The sequence below is a fragment of the Typopeltis vanoorti genome, chromosome 22, assembly GCF_054136105.1.
Source record: "Typopeltis vanoorti isolate ZY-2024b chromosome 22, IOZ_Tvanoo_1.0, whole genome shotgun sequence".
NCBI lineage: Eukaryota > Metazoa > Arthropoda > Arachnida > Uropygi > Thelyphonidae > Typopeltis > Typopeltis vanoorti.
In genome coordinates, this window is record NC_143570.1 from 25,191,583 (window position 1) to 25,215,678 (window position 24,096).

General features: G+C 35.8%; 1 protein-coding gene across 4 annotated transcripts in view; it reads left to right on the forward strand.

Moving 5' to 3' along the window:
* Positions 1–20,014, forward strand: part of gdl (gonadal protein gdl) — a 71,201-nt gene extending 51,187 nt beyond the window's left edge. For 2 of the 4 annotated variants that reach the window (XM_090412169.1, XM_090412168.1), the window contains one exon: positions 3,346–3,520. Coding sequence is in view for 3 of the 4 variants with exons in the window: in XM_090412168.1 (XP_090268294.1) it covers positions 3,346–3,483 (138 nt within the window). In the remaining variant the exon portion in view is untranslated. Of the gene's footprint in view, positions 1–3,345; positions 3,521–19,768 lie in introns of those variants that run through there. The other 2 variants (XM_090412166.1, XM_090412167.1) reach the window with 2 other exon arrangements.
* Positions 20,015–24,096: the final 4,082 nt, after the last annotated feature.

Below are 24,096 nucleotides of genomic sequence, written 5' to 3' on the forward strand. Positions count from 1 at the left end.
TTTGAACTGCAAACATAGATGCGCCCAAGGAAGAAGGATTATAGAAAAATCAGCTTCAGAGATTTATCAGAATTTGGAGAGGGATAATGGCAGGAAATAAATATAACCAAGTGTGGCAAGTAAAGTTTGAGCCAGAGAATATCATTTGACATTCTCTGACAATATGTTGTTATGCTGCTTTCTGTCATATGCATTTTAACTATTCCCCATGCTCACCACCTTTACAGCTTATCAGCTCATGACACTGTTCACAGCTAAATATGGAGCTTTCCATAATCACTCACCCATTATTTTTCTACAAAAGAATATACTTTGGAATGATTCCAGTAATCTAACAAAGAATATCCTCTATAAATTAATTATAAGGAATAAAAGCTTTATAAGACAGTTACATTAGTCTAAGGAGCACATCTGCCAATTAAAAAAAAAAATATCTTTAAAAATCATTATTAAAAAATTCCAATCTTTAGTTTTAATAACAGCACATAACTGGAATTAATTTCATATGATTCCCTGGTTCCAGATAATAAAATTTTTATGATATCTCAAATCTCCTGGAAGTGTTGCTCTAACACATGTATACTTTTCCCCCCCCAGAAAAGCTCATTGAATAGCATATACTTTAAATTAAAAATTCCAATTCACTGGGTGCATGTTGCATATTATAGCAAAACATGCATTAACTATATTATATTGTTATAAAATGGTAAAAAATACTAAACTCTCTAGTCAAAGAACAGTATAAAAGATAAGCTTACTAGATATGTGTTACTAAAGTAAATTCTTATGTCACTTGACAACTAAATCAACTTGACTACTGAAGGAAACTTGAAAATATCCTCTCTCTCTCTTTATCTGAAGAGATGTTATTATGGTGTTAAGAATCTGAAATGGTTCCTGTTTTATTGAATCCAATATATAATTTCAAGAACTAGTACTCAAATTAAATCTGTCATCATCATTGAATTTAATGGACGCTGAAAACTAATATTTACAAATTAGACAAGATTATGTTCACAGAAAAACTAAATGAAATTTCCTCCCTTGAATATAATTAAAAAAAAAAAGGCAGTAATGGGAAACGTATTAACATATATAAAAGTACTGCTACACGTAGTTTCATGCAACTGTATTTGACTTGCAACCAAGAAAACTCTTCCATAGATGATTTCAATATTTCATATTGAAAAGAAGAATATGTGAAAAAGTTTTAAAGCAAATAAAAGTTCAGCAGCTATCAGATGTGAACTGTAAACTAAATTACACAACCATTATTGAAGAAAAAATGAAAGAGTTTGAGAACAGGAATTAAACCTTGGAGATTCATTGGCAAGCTCTGGAGAAAACATTGATTGATTCAGCCAGAAAGGTATGTGGTGAGGTTGTATGCAAGGATAGAAAAATCAGAACTCCATGGTGGACACAGGATGTTAAAGAGGCAGTGAAAGAAAAGCAGAAAGCATATCAAAAGTTCCTTGCAAATAAATCCGATTGTGCTCTTAGAGAATACAGAGACGAATGTAAGAAAGCCAAACACTGTGTAAAACTAGCTAAACAAAAGATATGGGAAGAACATAGAAATAAATATCAAGAAGGTGGCAAGATATTCTGGACATTGTTGAAGAAACTCAGAATTCGAGGAAAGAGTACTGTAAAAAGAATTAGAGATGATAAAGGTGACATGAAAACTGGAAAAAAATATATCCTTGAAGTATGGAGTAATTACTTTGAAAAATTGCTAAATGAAACAATCAGTGACAGCACAGTGGTAAAAAAAACACTGACCAGGCATGCAATCAGGAATACATATCCATACTTGAAGTAGAAAAAGCCATCAAAAACTTGAAATGTAGAAAGGCAGTGGGAGAGATGATATTCGACCAGAAATGCTCAAGTATGGAGGTGTAAGTTTTACTGTGGCTGTACTGCATAGTTCAGAAGGCCTGGACATGAGGGACGAATTCCAGATGATTGGAGTAGAGCTTTCATAGTAGCCATATATAAAAAGGGAAATAAAACTGAATGTGAGAATTACAGAGGTATTTCTCTACTGAGTGTTCCTGGTAAGATTTATGCAAGTATACTTGAAAAACTGTTGAGAAGGATTGTGGAAGAGAAGCTTGGTGACAAACAAGCTAGAGTCAGGCCAAATAAAGGTTGTCAGGATCAGATTTTCACTTTACGACAAATAGTTGAGAATTCATGGGAATATAACAAAGATCTGTATTTAAATTTTGTAGATCTGGAAAAGGCATATGACAAGGTGCCAAGAGAGAAGCTATTGAAAACATTACAGTTGTATTGTGTCAGTGGGGCATTATATCAAGCAATACTTAGTCCTTATGGTTTAATGTTAAATCTGGTGTGAGACAAGGATGCACATTATCCCCTCTGTTATTCATTATCTATATGGATCACATTATGAAGGAAGGCAGTATTAAACTTCTTCTTCTACTACACGTTATTCCCGCTTCCCATGCAGGTTTCACGTGTTACTTTAGATGCGACCTCTTGTTAGTACTACTCCCAACACCGACCCGTCGCCTGGTCTGCCGCTGGGGGGGGGGGGTATATTTTTGACTGTAGAGGCGTGTGTTCATAGGGCCGGTTTGCCTGTTTGCAGGATGAAAAACGCCAGATAAACTGGCGGAAAAAACCCTACTGACCGCACCCAAGACCGGCTAACTTGGCTATGCCTGAGGAAGATCCTCACGTCTACAACGGGAATCGAACCTGGGACACTCCTTCCCCAGGCATATGGTTGCGAAGCGCAAAGCCACTAGGCTAACCGCGCGGTTGAAGGCAGTATTAAACCTGATATCAAAATTGGAGATATTAATCTCATTCATCCCCTGATCCAAGTCAATAGATTATATTCCAATCCCATATTTACGCAACAGCCTATGGTGTGGTATCCTATCAAATGCCTTAGAAAAATCCAACATTATCATAGTGTATTCATTCGCTTTATCCAACTCGGCCGTAACATTGTTATAAAATATGAGCAAATTGCTAAAACATGACCTTCATTTAAATTTACAGCTATTCCTCTCTCTCTGGAAATAAGATTGAATAAATTCTCTTTCTCCTTCCAGAAATGGGAGAAGAGTCATGGTGAATTCTAATATTTATCCTTTACCATCCTTCTATCAGTAATGTAAACATATGGACAATTAACAAGCATGCACTTTAAAATTTGTATAATTAGATCTCATTATTGTATTGTTATATTATTGTTCATTCTTTTGATTTATGCAGAGTTGGTTCTTAGTCTTATAAAGAATGAAAGTTAATGACAGGTTGCCAATGTATTATAAGTATTGCTTCTTTTTTTCCCTGTTATAGGTCAGTGAACAACAAGTTACTTTAGAAAAAGCTGGTGTTCCAGGATTCTTTGTAACTAATAGTCCAAATGAAATTCGATTACAAATGTATCTTTTGGAGTTTATAACTGCACTTTGCAATTCTGAGTGTTCTGGCTAATGAAATTAAATTGCTTTTTTTTTTGTTTGTTTTTTTTAATTCTATGTGTGTATGTTTATATTATTATGAGAGACCTCCGGGGAGTCATGGACTTGTCAGTAGAGGCCATACTATCTACACCAGCTGTCATACCTGTTCTTGAATTCATTCACACTAGTTGTACACACCATCCAATAGAAATCCATCCCAATCACACATTACTCTGAGAGCAAAATCTAACTCTCACTAATCCCTTCTTGACAGCATTCATTCTCAACCTCCAAAGATGCTCTCACATCCTTTCCACATTCTCTGTAAAATGAAAAATTCCATCTATTGAAATCCTGTATATGAACTTTTCAGAAGCTTGTAAGTCTCAATTGTATCATCCCTCTTTCTTCATAATCAGTATTCCACAATCCCAATAACATTTTTAACACACTCCACTGTATCAGAATTACCATGGAACCCAGGAGGATCAGCATACAATAGTCCAAGTGAGGTCTTATAGGCCTCACTGATAGGCAAAATGACTATCTTTACGTGTCAGAGTTCATTTCAATTATTCTGAGTTGTTTTTACAATCATTTCTATATGACCATTGAACTTATTGTCTACTAAAACTCCAAGATCCCCAGCCTGATCAGTTTATTCTAGCATAATCCCACCAATATAATATGACATTGGATATCTGATCACACCAGAATGCATGACTTTACATTTATTAGTATTGAACTGATTGCCATTTTCACATGCCCACAATTCCAGCCTATTCAAATCATTCTGCAAGTACTGCATATGATCCACACTCCTGACTACCCTACCTATCTTGTATCATCAGCAAATAGCTTTATATTGCATGTCAAATCCTTCCTAATTTCAATGTACAGATTGAATAACAATGGACCAATGACTGATCCTTGTGGCACACCACTGGTTACCTTAAATCATGCAGGCTGACTGACAGATATCAAAATCCAAATGTATTATGGTGTATCCATTCCCCTTAACTCTATGGTAACATTATAAAATGTGTGCAAGTTGCTCAAACATGACCTTCCCATAATAAATCCATGTTGTTCATTGTAAAGTATAGTTTCTCTGTCAACCTATTTCTGTATGTTAGCCCTAACCAACTTTTCCAAAATCTTCACCACCACTCCAGAGATACTGATAGGTCAGTAGTTGGATACATCAGTCCTTGCACACCCTTGTGCAATGGAATTATCATACATTCTTTCACTGCTGTTGAAGCTTCCCTATTTTGAGACTCAAATTATTATATATCCTGGTCAAAGGAACAGTTAGTTCATCTGAACATTCTTTTAGCATTCATGCTGATGTCTTATCAGTCTCTATTGCAGAATTCTTATTCAATTTGTGCAACAGCTCTAGTACCCCTCTCAGAGGTAGATTGGGTTTAAAAATATTGGTTGCCAGGAGACAAAGGGGGCCCCCACAACTATAAGGCTATCATTTAATTTTTATAAGAAAGAAATTAAATTTTCAAAAAATACATAAGTGGGAAAAAAGATACAATTAAAATTTTTATGTATATTTATGTATAAAATGTATATTTTTTAGTAATTGCAGTATACAGTAGATACTAAATGTAAATACAGATTGTTACAATTGAATTTTTAAATTATTTTTTTTTTAATTTTAAATAAATGGTGAATATTTTTAAAGTTTGCTTGTACTGAACATTTTACGCATTAACAGGTAGTTCAAAAGCATATTTCATGCAGTCCACTATATTAAGAGTAATTGTTTGAATTCACTAGATGATTGTGTGAATCTGTCAATAATTGCTTCTGCATCCAATTAATCTCATAATTCCTTTTCAATGGATAGCAACATGCATGATTCCCAGTTCTCCTCAGACAGTGAATATCTGAGCCTTGTCTTTATGATCTTTAGCTTTGAAAATGTCCTCTTACATTGGACTTGAGTAACTGATAGCGTGCTGATGACTTTATAAAGATGATGCCTTGTCATGAATTCTGTTGGATGCCAGAATTTTTAGTACACACGATGGGCAAGTGCTACACATTTTACACTTGTTGCAACTGAAATCCATATTCTCATCATCATTAAGCAATAGCTTTAATACATTAAAGTTTGAAGTAAAAGAAAACAATTCCAATATTACTTGATCTTTGCTGATTTGTGGAGACAGCGTAATAATACCTTCCAGTGCTTCATCTTCAAGGCCCTTCTCTGCAATAGTTTTAAACTTTGCTGGGTTCAAGCAGGATAAATCTTTATACAACTTTTTGTTTTGTACAAAGCATGAGTCTAGTGACTGGACAATGCGGTCCATTATTAGGTTAAACACATTTACTCGAAAATCAGCTAGAGAATCTGAGGAATTTCCTTCATCATCTATAAGCTCATCTGCCATTCTTTTCTTCTTCCTCTTAACTCGCAATGCTGTTTCCAAAGAGTCGATTTCCAATGTTTGATTTTCATCCATATCCACTGTAAAACCTTGTGGATGTTATCAAATGTTCTTGTCTGTTCCTTCAACTTTGTTGTAGTTGAATCAATTAAACTCCATGCAGTAAACATATCTAAACCACTTGTCTGTAAATAATTTGATAACGGGGCTGTAGTTTCAAATATGTACAAGTAAGTAAATGCTGTCAATATTGTTTCAAACTTTAGAAGACTTTAAGTAAAACATTTGCTTCTTGTTTTGTTTTTGCAAACTATCCAAATCTTGTATCATTGATAAGCATGTCAATAGATATACAAAAGTATTGACAGCGGCATCATCAAAACGTCCAAATATGGTTGTTGCTGCGTTGGATTTTCCTGACCATCTTGTCTCACCAATTAGTTTTAATCGTTTCATTTTTTCTTGTCTTAGATGTTTTCCAACAACTTCTTTCCATACAGCCATTCTCGTGTATGATGTTTTCACAAAAGTTGCTAAATTCTGGAGCAAACTGAAAAAAGAAACTGCAGGCATGCAACATTTTGTTGTTTCAGTTATCACCAAATTCAAGACATGGGCATAGCACCATATATGAACATGTTGATCAGCCACATTAGTAATTTTACTTTGTAAACCATTATACTGGCCATGGTAGCTTGCAGCTCCAGCTGTACTATCAAATAAAAATATTTTGGGATCAATTTTAAGATGCTGTAATGTTTCAGTCAATAGATCAAAAAGTCCCTGTCCTGTACCATCATTACTTGGCACAACTGAATGTAGTCACTCACACCTTTAAGAACATACTGAATAATAATGCTCAACTGATTGATGGATGAATTATCTTGTGTTGAATCAACTTGAATAGAATAATATTTTGCTCGAGAAACTTCACGACTAATTCTTTCCTTTATCATATTCTCCATAATTTGGATTAACATGTTAATAGTTGTTTTACTCAGGTATGTAACAAGTCCAGTATGACCTTTGCTTTAAGCCTTTCCTGTTGTTCCAATCATTTGATTCTTTGTGTAGACTTGTTTTGTATACTGCAGAAATGTGAGCTGCCATAATGGGGTCATATTTTGCCATCAACTGCACTGTAGCTAAGCCATGATTCAGAACCTTGTTATCCAGAGTGTAGGCAGATTCATTTCTGTGACCTCTAAAAGGAATTGCTTGCTTGCCTAACATCTTTATGATGTCTATAATCCTCATGACAATACTCCTTTGCTTCAACACTTCTTCTTTCTTTTTAATTAGTGATGCAAAAATAATGTCAAAATTAGTGATAAGACGCAAAAAAAATTATCTAAGGTGCCATCATTAACACACTGATAAATTGCTGAACATTTCTGACGTGTTGTTGTCGATTTATGTAAATCCAAACTCTAGCTAATATGCCTGTAGTCACTAAAGCCACATACAAAGGGTGATGGATTATAAGTGTTGGAAGACTCAAAGGCCAAGCAGTATGAACAACATAAGCACCTATTTTCTTTGTTATATGTTAGCCTTTTTCTTGGGACTGAATCATTCATAATTTTCCTCATACAAATGAGCATCAAATGGCAAATCATCAAGTGGCTGAAATGGATGTTCAGCAAAAAACTGTTTCAGATTTGCTCATGATGGATGTTGGAAGATTCCAGATCTTTCATTTTCTTGTGTAGGTTCATTTATAGGATGTGCTTCAAAAACCAAGCCATTTATGTCTGAAGGTATATCTGATTCCCTGTAACTAATTGAAGCTATGTGTTCAGATGTTGCAACTACAGGTAGTAAAGATACTGAACAATGAAACTGTACATTGATGTGGGTTGTGGTATTATAAAATCTGTAATAGACCTGCATCGCTTGGCTGATTCCTGCCTTTCTGCTTCTTGCCGCCCTTTGCGTTTCAGTGATCCAGATTTATGCTTTTTCTTTTCCATGCTGGTAGGGGTAATATTCCTGAAATTAAAACTTAATGAAAAATAATCCACTTTGGTAAAAATGAACATCTACAATTACACCACAAGTACACATCAGTGGAAATATGTTTTATAGATGCATCTATTATTAACAATTTTAACAATCACAGTAATTTTAACTGTAGAGTAAATAAAATAAATATAAGTAATAAATAAATAAAAATAAATAAAAGTAAATAAAATAAAATAAAAAATAGAGTAAATAAAAGGGGTGCTTAAGGGTCAAAGCTGTATAGCTGGTGAACGGACGTGCTATCAGAGAGCTCCTGAGAGATTTGTGTTTTTTGTTGATTTATTGATGTTTTGGATTCAATTTAATGGACTTAAGTGTGTAATTTTGGTATATTATTGGAGCTTTATTAGCGTGGTTAGTGTTACTAAAGTGTTTTATAACATAATCTATGTCGGGAAGTCGCCGCTAGATGAATTCGTAATGTGTAGTGTTCGTGCAAGCTCCAGATAAGATAAGTATCATTTTCAGTTATCGATACAAATTACTTAATATTGTGTAGTTTTGTTTTGTTTGCCTTGCGTATTTTAGCGCGTCTGTTTTTGGTGTGTTATAACGTATAATTTGACAAAACACGTTGCAAATAAATATGGCACCTGTGCGAAGGAAAATGGCGGCCAGTAATGATGGTTCGCCATCGTTATCAAAGAACGGTAGCATAAAAGAAATTAGTCAGTGTACTAGCTGTGAAATGTACGCTTTGCGGAGTGTGGTTAGATGATAATAAAGGATTGAATGTGTGTAGAAAATGTAGGGAGAATGAGGAATTGAAGTGTATTTCGGATCGTGAGTGTGATATTTTTGTCAACCTTCAGAATGAAGGAAATAGGGATATGACAAGAAACGGCAAGGTTGTACATGAAAATTGTGAGAGTGTGAATGATAGTATAAATGGTTTCTCAGAGAATAAAAAAGATTAGATAGATGCATTGAGTGAGATCGTGTTATTGAATAGTGCGATAGAAAGAGCAAAACAGCAGCTAGAGTGCATGAACAAAAGTAGATTGATGAACCAACCAATAATAAAAGGTATGACAGGAAAAATAGACGTATGAATGTGAACATGAACAAAATGAAGGATAGAGTGCTGTATGGAGACTCGTTAGTACGCGGTATGTTAGTAGAGGATTTGACAAAATCGTACCAACCTGGTGCGACCATAAAGGACGTAACTGAGTCTATTAGAGAGCAAAAGGAAAGGGTGAAAGAAATGATTGTTGTGGCAGGTACGAATGATTTGAAAGGAGATAAAATGGAAATGATAGAAGACCTGAATGAATTGTTTGAGGTAGCAAAAGAAAAGAGTGAGAGAGTTAGAATGATTAGTCTTTTGCCACGGTATGACAGTGAAATGTTTAAAAGGAGGGCCATAATTGCGAATTACTTTATGCGTGGGTTATGTATGACGAGTGGTGTGGAATTTGTGGATGTGTGGAGTGAGTTTGATGGGCGAAAGGAAATATATAAGATGGATGGCTTGCATTTGAATGGTTACGGTGTAAGAAGACTTGAGAAAGTGTTGCTGAATGTAGTGGATGTGCAAATTCAGGGAAACTAGATTTGTTAAGGGGGGGGAGTAGATATACAGTCCTTATGGAGGCAGTTCAATGTAAGAATGAATATAATATGCCAGAGCAAATAAGGACAACAAATCTGAGTGGGATAGTTAATATAAGGCATCAAGGTAGGGTTGGGGCTAATGGGGGTCTTAAATTCATGTACACTAATACTAGGAGTATTAGGAACAAGAAGGAAGAGTTTTTGGCCATGGTTCGCACTTCCAGACCACAGGTTATAGGTATTAGTGAAACATGGCTGACTGTAGATGATATAACTAGTGTGGATTGAATGTGATGGGTATAGTGTGTTCAGGAATGACAGAGAAAATAAAATGGGGGGAGGAGTATTGTTGATGATAGCCGATGAGCTCCAGCCAAGGAGAATAGAAGTTGAATTGCAGGATAGAGAAAAGAGCACATTTGAGGCCATTTGGTGTGAGATTGTGGCTAGCAGAACTAAATATACAATTGGGTGCTGCTATAGACCAGGTGATGGAAAAGATGGTGGTGACAGTATGCACAAGCAAATAGAAGAAATGGGTGAAGGAGGGTGATTATTATGGGAGATTTCAACTATGGTCGCATTGATTGGAGTGAGGAGAGGACACACGGGAGGAAGGAACTGGATTTTATGCGGTTATTAAGGGATAACTATCTGCGACAGCATGTAATGGAAAATACTAGGGATCAGAGAGTGCTTGACCTAGTAATTACATCTGAGGATTTGGCTGTAACAAATATGACCACGTTGCCACCAATCGGTGAGAGTGATCATAGGGTCTTAACTTGGGAGGTGGCTAAAGGTGTAGAATTTTCAATTAAGACAGGGTACATGTGGAATTATCGGGCTGGAAAGTATGACAAGCTTAGGAGTTTGATTGGTTCAGTGCCATGGCATGTACAACTGCAAGGACTAGAAGTTGATAGTGCATGGGAGGTAGTTAAGAAGTACTTGCATGAAGCAATGGCTGACTGTATACCTAGAGTCCGAATAATAAATCAAGTAGGGGTTAAATGGATGAATAACACCATTAAGCTTGAGCTGCAAAAAAAGAAACAACTATGGAGGGAATTTAAGGAGAAGGGTGACCGGCAGGCACATGAACGGTATAAAGCGCAGGCCAGAAGGGTGACGAGTGTGGTAAGAAAAGCAAAAAAGGATTACGAAAGAACATTGGCCATGCAGGCTAAAGAGAATCCTAAACAGTTTTTTAGATATGTAGCAAGTAAAAGGAAAAATGTACATGGCAGATTGATTTTAAAGAATGCCGATGGTAGGGAGGTAACTGAATCAGTTGAGATAGTTGAGTTACTGAGTGAGCACTTTGCAAAAGTATATCATCCAGGTGGTGACATTGCAGAAACGAATAAACCAGTAGATTATACGGGAATTGTGGTTAATGAAGTGGAGGTGAGTAGTCTATTGCATAACCTCAATGTCAATACATCCGTGGGATTGGATGGTATACCAGCTCGTGTTGTACGAGAAGCAGCTAAAGAATTGTCAGTACCCTTGACCATTTTGTTTAATTTGAGTCTCGGGTCTGGGTTAGTCCCGAGCGGATGGAAAGAGGGCAAAATAGTTCCACTGCATAAAGGTGGTTCCAAGACTGCTGTTGTAAATTACCGACCAATTAGCATATCAGGAATCATTGTCAAGGTCTTAGAGAAATTAGTCAAGAAAAGAATACAGGATTGGATAGATGAAAATGGGATATTGTATGGGGGACAACAATGTTTTGTGAAGGGTAGATCATGCCTCAGTAACTTGCTCACGTTTTATAACACAGTGACGGCTGAACTGGATACGGGTAATGGGTTTACAGTGATACTACTGGACCTTGCCAAGGCCTTTGATAGGATACCACATGGAACCCTAATCAGTAAACTGGAGCAGATGGGTATAGATATAGGGTTGGTGAGATGGATAGGAGGGTGGTTGAAGGAGAGATATCAAAGAGTGGTTTATTCAGGATTGGAGTCTAAAAGACGTCTTGTGACTAGTGGAGTGCCACAGGGCTCTGTTCTTGGACCACTGCTTTTCAATTTGTTCATCAATGATATTGGAAAGGATCTGAGAGGAAGTGTTCACTTGTTTGCTGATGATGTAAAGTTGGGTAGAGCAATTGTGAGTGCACAGGATGTCAAAATTTTACACAATGATTTGGATAGTTTGGAGGACTGGGCTAGGAAAAATGGATGTCAATTTAATGTGGCAAAGTGTAAGGTTATGCACTTTGGGATGAAAAGAATAGCAGCAGTATATCGCATTGGTGGAACCATACTCCAGGAGATTGATGAGGCCAGGGATTTGGGAATGTTGGTGGATAGGGAGTTGAAGTTTAGGGGGCACATTGCAAAAGTAACTAAAACAGCTCACCAAATCACTTGGCTTATGAAAAATACTTTAACATGCAGAGACGAACAAGTTGTTGTTCCTCTGTATCGAGCCTTGATAAGACCCCCATCTGGACTTCTGTGCCCAGCTATGGGCACCAGGGTTTCTTCATGATGGGGAGGAAGTGGAGAGGGTCCAGAGACGAGTGACCAAGATGATAGCAGGTCTGTGGAATGAACCTTATGAGAATAGGTTGAAGATTTGTGGGTTGCAGAAATTGGACGATAGACGAAGGAGCGGTGATATGATTGAGACATTCAAATTACTGAAGGGTTTTTATAAGATTGATCCAGAAGATATTTTTGAAAATATGACTGGTGGTGGGAGGACTAGGGGCCATGCATGGAAGCTGGGCAAGAGCGTGGTTGACAAGGGTGTTAGAGCTAGGTTCTTTACTTGGAGAGTGGTAAATGAGTGGAATAAGCTTCCAGAGTCTGTTGTGGGTGCTACGACCGTGAATGAGTTCAAGGCAAGGTATGATAGATACTGTGTGAATGTTGAATAGTTCATGACATGATGTTAGGGCCTCCCTCGATGTGTCTGTCGACTCCTTGGAGTTTCCCGGAACAATAATAATAATAATAATAATAATAATGTCTTACTCGTTCCACAGGTTCTCCATTCACAATGCAGTTGACATTTTCAATGTTTCTGCCTTTTTTCATTGTCTTTGTCTTTTTATTGCTGCCCTTCATACCATATCTATTACAACAGTTATTCAATTTAGTCGAGGAATCTTGCAGACTCGTAGCTGATTTATTGATAAGTATAACATCTTCCGCATAAAGCAAAGCGCTGACATTAACATATCCAATTTTGATATCATGTTTAATACCACTTTCCTTCATAATGTGATCCATATAGATAACGAATAACAGAGGGGATAATGTACATCCTTGTCTCACACCAGATTTAACATTAAACCATCTTCCTGTACTTCAATTCTAACTGCTGACTTACAACTCAAATAAAGACTAAGTATTGCTTGATATAATGCCCCATTGACACCATATAACTGTGGCATATTGAATAGCTTCTCTCTTGGCACCTTGTCATATGCCTTTTCCAGATCTACAAAACTCAAATAGGGATCTTTGTTATATTCCCATGATTTCTCCACTATTTGTTGTAAAGTGAAGATCTGATCCTGACAGCCTCTATTTGGCTGTCAGGATCAGATGTTAATTTTAGCAGAATCCAGCTTGTTCTTCACCAAGCTTTTCTTCTACAATTCTTCTCAACCGTTTCTAAAGTATACTTGCATATATCTTACCAGGAACACTCAGTAGAGAAATACCTCTGTAATTCTCACATTCAGTTTTATTTCTCTTTTTATACATGGGTACTATTAGAGCTCTACTCCAATCATCGGGAATTCATTCCTCTGTCTAGGCTTTCTGAACTATGCAGTGCAGCCACTGTAAGACTTTTATACCACCATACTTCAGCATTTCTGGGTCAAATATCATCTACTCCTGCTGCCTTTCCACATTTTAAGCCTTTGATGGCTGTTTCTACTTCAAGTATGGATATGTATTCCTGACTATATGCCTGTTGAGTGTTTTTTTTTACCACTGTGCTATCACTGCTTGTTTCATTTAGCAATTTCTCAAAGTAATTACTCCATACTTCAAGGATATCTTTTTCTGCCATTTTCATGTCATCTTTATCATCTGTAACTCCTTTTACAGTACTCTTTCCTCCATTTCTAAGCTTCTTCAACTACCTCCAAAATATATTGCCACCTTTTTGATATTTATTTTCTCTGTTCTTGCCGAAGTCCTCCCATGACTTTTGTTTAGCTAGTTTTACACAGTGTTTAGCTTTCTTACATTTGTCTCTGTATTCTCTAAGAACACAAGCTTACTTATTTGCCAGGAACTTTTGATATGCTTTCTTCTTTTCCTTCACTGCTGCTTTAACTTCCTGTGTCCACCATGAAGTTCTGATTTTTCTATCCTTACAGACAACCTCACCACATGCCTCTTTGGCTGAATCAATCAAGGTTTTCTTCAAGGCTTGCCACCGAATCTCTAAAGTTTGTTTCCTGTTCTCAAACTCTTTCATTTTTTCTCAATAATCTTTGTGTATTTTAGTCTACAGTTCACATCTGAGCAACTTTAATTCGCTTTAAAATTTTCGTACATGTTATTCTTTTCAATATGAAATTCAATTTTATCCTGCTCAAGACTAAATAGTGATCACTTCCAATTTCAAATCCTCTGTACACTCTGGTGTCCTACACCAGGGAGAAAACATCACTACCAACAATAACATTGTCAATGAGACCTTTCTTATTCCTTGCCTCTTCTCTCCATGTGAATTTGTGCACATTTTTATGTTGGAACATGATGTTAGTAATAACCAGTCCATGTCCTGAGCAGAAATCCAACAAATATTTGCCATTATTATTAGCTTTGCTCTTTTCTCCAAATTTTCCCAATATATTTTTGTATGCCTAATAATCATTTCCTACTGTTGGATCGTACATCCTGGCTTTGATTTTGCCATTTTGTTGGAATGTTATTCTTATTTAAATTATCCGTTTTTATTTGTTAGATGCTGAATGATACTGATCTGAATAAATCATTATTATTCAGATCTAATAAATATTAGAGAAATTTATATTATCCTGCATCACCCTATATTCAGACTAGTCTATATAATATAGAGGAATCAATCATAAATTAACTTTTTCAATCTCACTTTATACAGGCCGAGGTTAATATTATCATTTAAGGCTTCGGCAAGGTCTGATATTTTTTATGAGCGGTGCAATGAAGGAGAATCTGGTAAACAGCAAATTAGAATCAATAAAACAAAACATTTAATGCAAGGTTATATAACATGTACATTAAGTATAACTTTGAAAACAAGATAATGCAAATCAACTTAGTTCAGGTATTCATAACAAACATAAAACATTAGGCATCAGACTTCCAGCTGTCAATTCTACATTCTTCCGAATAATTAAAATGGTTCACACAGTTCAATGTTACAGAATCTTACAGTAAATACTCTTATAGTAGAACTGTCTAATTCTCTCTTAGTCACCAAACACTTAATTCAATTATGAGGCAGTTATCACTTCGAGGGGGGGGGAACACTTTAAAGCTCCATACTTCGGCTAATTTTAGTAGAATGCCACAATTAATGTTAAGATATATCAGGCAGAGTTAACTCTTATTTCTTCACGCTGAAATATAAAAAAAAAATGGACTGCTCTTACCGGGTTACATCCTTTGCACATTGGATTCACTATAGGCACACTTAAAACTGAAGTTAACTATCACTTTGAAGTAACACTATTCAAAGGGAATCTTCACTATATAACTGAAATATTAAACATAGAGCTTCACAAATCTTGACGCACTCGTTTTAGGTAATCTACTTATTCCTTGTTTTCTTCTATGCATTAAATTCAGCCTTGCACTATTCTTCCTCAAAACAATTGGAATTCGTCGTAATTTTAGAATTCCATATAAATATTCCTAATTGCCTATTAATTTCCCGCTTCCTTCTTAATCTATTTACAGCATATCCAAATCCCTTTGCTGCCACCCGTTACTTCACTCCATGCTGTCCTTAATGCTTCTCCCCTGTTTACTTCGTTTTCCAATAAAATACCTTCATTCTTCCTGCCAAAATCCGGTTCTAGTTAGTCCAGCTCATATCCTCTCCTTCTCCCTTCGAATACCGTAGCTCATGCTCCACCACACGCTATCTAAAATTTTCTCCGTTTCCTTTACAGTGACCAATCAAATCTCATTAGCAGAATTTCTTGAATTTACTTTCATTTACAATAAATAAAATGCACATATTACAGTTCACTTAGGATACATTTACAAATTATATAATGAATTTATACAGAATAAATAATTTAAAAATTACAATTATTATTTCAATAAAAAAAAAAAATAACAGTAAGTATTTAATTTAGAATTTACTTAGGAGTAAAATTACCTCAGGATATGCAATTTATGTTAAATCATATATGAAGTATTAATAATCATAAAATTCTTCATTCACAATTTAACACTACTCTGCTATTTAGATCCCCAACAAGGACAAACTTTTCCTTTTTCATTGTTTCAGATGCTTTCTCTAAATCCTCAAAAAATTCCTCCACTTCTACCTTCTGTGGGACCATAGGAACAAATAACTCTCATTGTCCAATTCCCAATTCTGATATCTGCCCACATCACTCTGGCTTGAGACTGCCTGCCATTCAAGAAGATTAGCCTTGTATTTTGTGTGGAATACTATGGCTACTCCTTCTTTTCCTTGATTGTCATTGCCTGAATATAACATTTTGTATTTATTGCTCAGAAAGATCTCACCAGTTTTTGTCTTTTTTGTTTCAGTCACCCCTATTATGTCGATCTGGTACTTATCTAATTCCTCAGCTAGCTCCATTTCTTTGCCATTCAGGCTTCTTAATTGATAGTACTGATCTTTAACTCTGGTGATGTTGAGTTGGGGTGTTTTTTTTAGATTTGTTCCAGTAGCTGACTTTTCGCTGTTCACCCTGGTTCCCTGGTGAAAACAACGAGGGCCTTGTTTAACCGGGCAACGCCCCAGCCAGCGTGAAATTTTGTCATGTTGTACCATCATTTTGTAATTTGGTTTAAGCCAATAAGAATTACAATTTGGTCGGCTAAATCCCAAATTGCCAGCCCATCCTCGTTTGTTCAGTATCCAGGTAGATACCCAACAGGGTGCACCACGAGAAGGTGAGGATTGGACATTAGGTCAGAAGCCCTGGTCATTCTCTGCATTCCTTTAAAGGCTATGTGGAGGTCTCCTCTCAGTTATACAGCTTTGACCCTTAAGCACCCCTAAATGATTTTATTAAAACAGTAATGCAATGTAAATTTTAGTTGCATACAGTAATAACATTGGAACTTCAAGCTACTAAAAGGTCATTAACATTTTTAACATATTGTCTAATGTTTAAGGGGTCCACTTGCCATTGGGCTAACTGACACCCTGGCCAGTCTGCCACTGCCTCCTCCTAATACACTTGAATTTCTTCACAGTGAAGAGGTAGCAGTGAGCTGTGTTGTATATATACTAGGTTGATAGCTTTTAGCAAAATGGCCACTCATTAGCTGAACAACCTCCTCTGCATCAGTCACCTATATACCACCTGCATTTAGCAGAGTTATTCTTTCTTTTACTTGCAGCATAATGATAGAATTCTTTTGGGTTATCTTTAGTTCACAGAGTCGGTTTCTTTTCATACTCAGATTTACCTTTCTGTTGCAACTCTTCTGGGCCTTCTGCTTATAATGTTCATAACTGACACCATCTTTACGCACACAGTATTCCTTCCACATCATCTTTTTCGTATGAATATCTCACTTAATTAGATTACATAACCACTGCACTCCTATCCTATTTATTCTTTGAACTTTAGGGACACATTCTGATATTGCATTATTTAAGTATTATTTAAATTTATATATTTTTATATGTGATGAAAAACTGTGGTGTCTCTGTAGCTCAATCAATGATGAGCCGTCTAGAATGTGAAGACCTTTTATTAGGGCTTTTCAAGCAAAGATGAGTTGGGTGGTCTTATATGGAACTGGCAGAGTTTCACATCTCTTACAAACTTGAATACAGAACATCACTAATGAATGGAATGTTAGCTATTGATATGTATATAATTTGTCATTTCATTGTAATTTGTGTCACTATTCCAACACATTCATCCGGTTATACTTGAAGTTAGATGTGATCTGCTTACTTTCCTCAATATATAAAGGATGTTAATTTCTTCATGGATAATTGCCATCACTTCCTGATAAATACACTAAGGAATGTATAAGGCAGTGGTCTCAAACTGCGGGCCGCATCCGGCCCCCGAAGCAATTTTACATGGCCCGCGAATACATTTCAATTGTGTATTTGTTGTAAATATGGTGCTTATAGTTTTAGAGACATAGCGATATGGACTGAACTCATGTGCGCATAAGCTCAGTCCATATCTACAATTTACAATCAGTAAATTTAGTTTGCCAGCCAATAGTTGGTGGTGCTTCAGTTTTCTGCTGTTTCCGATGCACAGCTCATATTGCAATATAGATGGAGACAAACTAACGTACGGCTTATAAAACCTGTTTATTTGTGCTTGTTAGATCTACATTATGTCAATACCTATCATTTAGAATTGTGCATAACTTTTGAGTGTTGCTTTCATACGAAAATTCATCTTGTTGAATTAAAGTTGTAAATAAAATTATAATAGTGATTTTAATTAAGAGATTAAACTGCAAGCCATGTCTTTAACAAAGAGTAAAAGAAAAGTGGACGACCTGTTTTTCAAGATAAATGGGAAATTATGTACTTTTATGGTGTTGTGCGCAATAAAATTGTGTTTTATTTGTAATAAGGGAATATCAGTTCCAAAAGAATACAATTTAAGTTGGCATTATGAAACGAATCATGAAGAAAAATTTGAAATGTTGGAACACAAATTGAGGGAAGAAAAGTTAGTTTCTGAAATCTGGCTTACAACGACAACAAAATTTTTTTATTGAAGTAAATAAATCCAGTGAAGCAACAGTACACACAAGTTTTGCTCTCGCACGCATCATTGCGAAACGATCAAAACCATACTGATGGCGAATTCCTTAAAGATTGTTGGATTAAGTCTGCTGAACTTCTTTGTCCTGACAAACAACAATTATTTAAAAATATTAGTTTGTCAACCAACACGGTAGCAGAACGTATTAACAAAATCGCTAGTGATTTACGATGTCAGTTAAAAGAAAAAAAGTATAGATTTTGCAGCATTCTCATTAGCAGTTGATGAGAGTACTGACATCACAGATATAGCATAACTTGCCGTTTTCGTACGAGATGTTACTGATGCATTTGAAGTGATTGAGGAATTATTGGAAATAATTCCTATTAAAGGAAAAACTGGCGCACAGGATATTTTTTCTGAAATAAAAACTGTAATAGATAAATATAAATTAAGTTGGGATAAAATGGTTGGATTTGCAAGTGATGGTTGGTAAAAAAAAAAAAAAAAAAAAAAAATGGAGTAGCGGTAAAATTAAGAAATATAGTGAAAGAAGAAAAATTTCAGAATAAATTTTGCACTATACATTGCATTATTCATCAAGAAGCACTTTGTGCCAAAAGTTTGCAGATGGATAATGTTATGGAAACAGTAACTAAAACAGTAAACTTTATCCGTGGACGAGCTCTGAATCATCAAGAATTTGTTGCATTGCTTGAAGAAATTGAAAGTGAGTACGGAGAAATAATTTATTATAACGAGGTGAGGTGGTTAAGTCGAGGAGCTGTATTAAAAAGTTTTTTGATTTAATAAATGAAATCAAAATTTTCATGACACAAAAAAATAAAACCATCGAGCTATGTAATGATGCATGGATAACAGATTTAGCATTTCTTGTTGACTTGACCATCCATTTAAATATTCTCAATAAAGAGCTGCAAGGAAAGAATAAACTTATTACTGACATGTATGCTTGTATTAAAGCTTTTAAAGTTAAATTGCAATTATGGGAAACACCACTGGAATCAAAAAATTTCGTACGTTTCCTACATCTTAAATCCTGCCCTATTATTTCAAATGAAAAATCTCAAGAATATGCAAGAAAAATAGCATTATTATGACAAGAATTTGAAGAAAGATTTAAAGATTTTAATTATTTGGAGTCCGATTTTACATTATTTTCATTACCATTAAAAACGAACGTGAATAACGCACCAGAAAATCTACAAATGGAGCTAATTAATTTACACTGTGATATAAATCTTATTCAAAGATTTGAAGATACAGATTTGATTAACTTTTATTCGTACTTGTCAATAGATAAATACCCTCAGTTACGAATTTTTGTAATAAGAATAATCGCTTTGTTTGGGAGTACATTTATATGTGAACAGTTTTTTTCGCAGTTGAAAATTAATAAGTCTAAGAAAAGAAGCCGATTGACCGATGAGCATCTACAATCCGTGATGAAGATAGTTTCTAGTAATTTTTCTCCAAGGCTACGAACTTTATCAGAATCGAAACACCATCAAGTGTCGAGTTGCAGTAAGAAATAAAAAAGTTTCTAATTATTTACATACAAACATCTGTATTTTTTCTGTATGTGTCGAAGAAAATTTTAATAAATAAAAGAAAGAGAATAGGTTGTCATTATTTATTCTCAAGTTATAAAGGTTATAAAATCCATACATTAGGGGGGTAAGTACGGTTCAATATATATTCACTCTCATTTTATTAAAAAAAAAAAAAAAAATCCGACCCGTATGCTGCTTTCACATTGTGCATTTGGGTGCATGCAATTTGAGTTTGAGACCACTGGTATAAGGCACTGTGATAGTCTCACACAATTAAGTTTACATTATCATTAGCTTCCTATTAGCAGATTTCTTCCACATTAATCTGTTATTCATCAGATTAATGTGGAAGTTTCCAATATTGACAGTTCTTGCATTTCAGCCTTCTAACTTATGAACTGATGGATAATGCATTCTACTAATTGCAATCTACATAGAACTTGGTCTTCTTCTAGTTGTTTTTCCTCTCATTCTGGCATCAGATACCTGTTTTTACTAATTCTTCCATTCTGTTTTAACTACATCACTCTAGATTAGTCTTAATGTATCATTTGATCATTTTTAATATGATCTGTTTATTCCCCTACTTTTTCTGAGAACTCTCATATTGTAGTCTCTATTCTTAGATCTGTTGTTTTATTTCTAAACTGACCCAACTCTCAGATCTATCAATTAAAATGTAGATGATGAAGTGGCAATGAGGAGAGAAAGCGTGCACTTATGCAGAGTCCTTTACAGGACAAAACATGAGCTTTGTAAATTGAGAAATGATTATCATGTAGTACAGCAACACTAAGAATAAAAGAAAAAGTGAATGGAAAGAGTATGAAAGTAAAAAATTGGCAGTAAGAAGTGGATATTGTGTACTTAATGAGAATGTGACGGAAGCATGCTTCTCAAGTGCAAAGATTAAGGACATTAGTGAAAGTGTTGTTAGTTTGCAGAGGAGAAAAGGAAAATGTTGATTGTTATGGCAGGCACAAAATATTTCAATGGCATTTGAAAGAAATATGCAATAAGAGAATATATGAAAAACTGGAAGAAGTGAAAATGTAAGCATTGCAAGTCTGCTGCCTCATTATGATAGGAGTGAATTGAGAAGTAGAGCCATGATTGCTGATAAGTCAATGAGAAGATTGTGCTGGAAGAATAGTGTGCAGTTTATAGATATATATGAAGTGAATTTGGTCAATGAAAAGACTTGTATATTACCTGCATTTGAATGGTTCTGGAGCTACACATAGCAGCTATTGAATCCGAAATTTTTATTTAATATCATGTTGGACCTCTTTAGCTCAAATTACAGCACACATGCAGTTTGGCATAGATTCCACAAGGTGTTGGATTGCATTTAGGTCTACAGCATGTGAGGCTCACCAGTATTTATTCCTTGGAGGACACCCGACCTTCCAGCAAATGGGTCAAGGGACCCATTCCGTACTAACAAAACATGCTTCACACCACGACACCACCTCCAGAACCTTGAGTTGTGTTTACAAGGCAAGCAGGATTCATGAGACTCCCTCCAAACTCTCTGTGTACCATAATAAAATTAGTTTAATCCTTTATACAAGTGTGAGCAAACAAAGTTTGCACCTGAAAGTATCTTCAGGACTGGGGTAAGGTGGTACAACACCAGGACAACTCCTTGCAAAGGTGGAGCAAGCTACCAACACTCCTATCTCAGTATCTCCTATAATGCAAAACACATCTCCTTGCAGATATGTCTAATGTTATGCATTAAGGGAAGGCCACTACCCAGACTAGTTTCGACCTTTATTGAGGTCTCTTCAGTGGGAGCCAGGCCCAAGTGGAGATACCAGGCAGAAGCATTAGCAGGTCATCTCTACCTATAGGAGTTGCCAAATGGTGTGCCACCCTTTTTTAATAAATTACTCTGGATTTAGAGAAAGATGTTGAAAGTTTATTTTTCACTTGGTTAGAGTATAATAAAATTAGTTTAATCCTTTATACCACCTTACCCCAGTCCTGAAGATACTTTCAGGCGCAAACTTTGTTTGCTCACACTTGGATAAAGGATTAAACTAATTTTATTATACTCTAACCAAGTGAAAAATAAACTTTCAACATCTCTGTGTACCGTTGGTAGAACAAGGTGTACCGTGACTTGAGCTTTCTGTATAGGCATGCAACACCAATACTGATCTTCAATTCCCTTCACCTAGTTCAGTGAGATATGGGTCAGAACAGCCTTCATTAAATGTTTTAGTCAATTGCTGCATACAAGAAGTTCTGTTTGTCCATACAAGCCTTTTCTGATGATTTCGATCTTGTTCTTGTTCAGACTGTCTTAGGACCACAGTTACTCCTCTTAGACAAAGAAAGTCGGTTATTTTTCCACTGATTAACCAACTGGGATATGCGACCTTTTGAAAAGCCAGTCATCTCTGCTGTTTTCAAAATCATGGCTCCAGGCATGACAGGCTCTCGCAAATAAGCCCTTCATTGAATTTTAAAAGATCCTTTGTTTTTTCTTATTGTGATCAACACTATTGACAATTACTGACCATCAGCATTCTTAAACAGTTGCCTACAGTGATGCACGTGATCAAATATTTTGTATATATACTACATAAGTGACGTTTACATACATGTGCACAAAGGTTTCTAATTCAGTCGCCAGTATGAGTAGATGATGAGAGAAGTTGTTTAGTGAGAAATTCGAAGTGTGAAATCAGGGAAACCTAGAGATATTAGGAGGATACAGTCAAGTATATGTGTAGCCACCCACCTCTGAAACAAATTTAGTGTGAGTGCAGAAATGATCATGAACAGCCAGGTTCAGTTTCCCAGATTTATAATCTGAGTAGGTTGGTAGTGATATTGCATAAGGGTAACTGAGTCCAAGGATATGTGGAAATTCATGTGCACAGAAGTATCATAGCTAAAGGAGAGGAGTTTTGCCATTGGTCAGTTTGACTTTGCCAAAAATTGGCAATGTCTGGATGATATAAAATGATTAGGTACATAGGATGTAAGGGATATTGTAATTTCAGTGAGGTTAACAGAAAATAAGATAAAAGGGGTGTGGGGGGGGAAGTATTACTGATGACAGCCGAAGAACTTCAATGCAGCAAAAATAGAAATTAAGATTTTTAGGTATAAGGGAGATAGTTCATTTAAGGCTACCTGGTGTGAGTACCAGGTATGCTCTTAGAGAGGAGGGAGTCGTCAGAAAAATGTGGATCTTATGCATCATTGGATTAGGACAAATGTGTGCATGCCGAACAGTTATTATGGAGAACTTCAACTATAGGAATGTAAATTGGAAGAAGGAAAGGGCACATGGGCGAAATGGAATTTATGCAGTTACTAAGGTATAATTATCTGAAACACAGCACATGATGGAGGACTATAAGGTTGAGAATGCTGGATCTATTAAAAGCATCAAAAGGTGTATCTGTAATCTCAGTAGCCACTCTGCTTCTGATTGAGGAAAGTGGCCATGCAGTTTTAGTCTGGGAGGTTGCTGAATATGTGGAATTCTCAGTCAAGAAAGGGAGGTGGTTGAAAGATTTTAACTTAGTTATAAATTAAACATGCCAAGAAATTATATTCTTGTTTAATCCTTTCAAATGTAAGCAAGCAGAGTTTGTACGTGAAGTATCTCCACGACTAGGCTATTTGTATATAGAGACTGATAATTCACATTAATTGTCTTGGTATCCCATAATGCAAAGCACACATCCATTTGAGTGTTTATAATGCTATCATCATCATCATCATCAAATTCCTGCCATGTACCCTCAAGGGGTGTATAGGATATGACAGTACTACATGAAAAAATTACATCATTACTAACTTCCTATCTACAATTTTCCTCCAAATCAGTCTGTTACTTGTCAAGACTCCAACATTATCAGATCTTATATTTCTATCGTCTAAGGCACTTTGTACCGTATCAATCCACCTATATCTTGGTCTTCCTCTGGGTCGTTTTCCTGCCAACCTGGCAGAAAACACTTGTTTTGCTAATCTTTCCTCTCCCATTCTATTTAAGTGACCATACCATCTGAGATTAGCTCTGCTAACGCATTCCGGGATGCTGACAATGTCAAGTTCTTTCCTAATATCCTCATTTTTAATATGATATTGCCATTGATGCCATCTGTTCACGCCTCTAATCT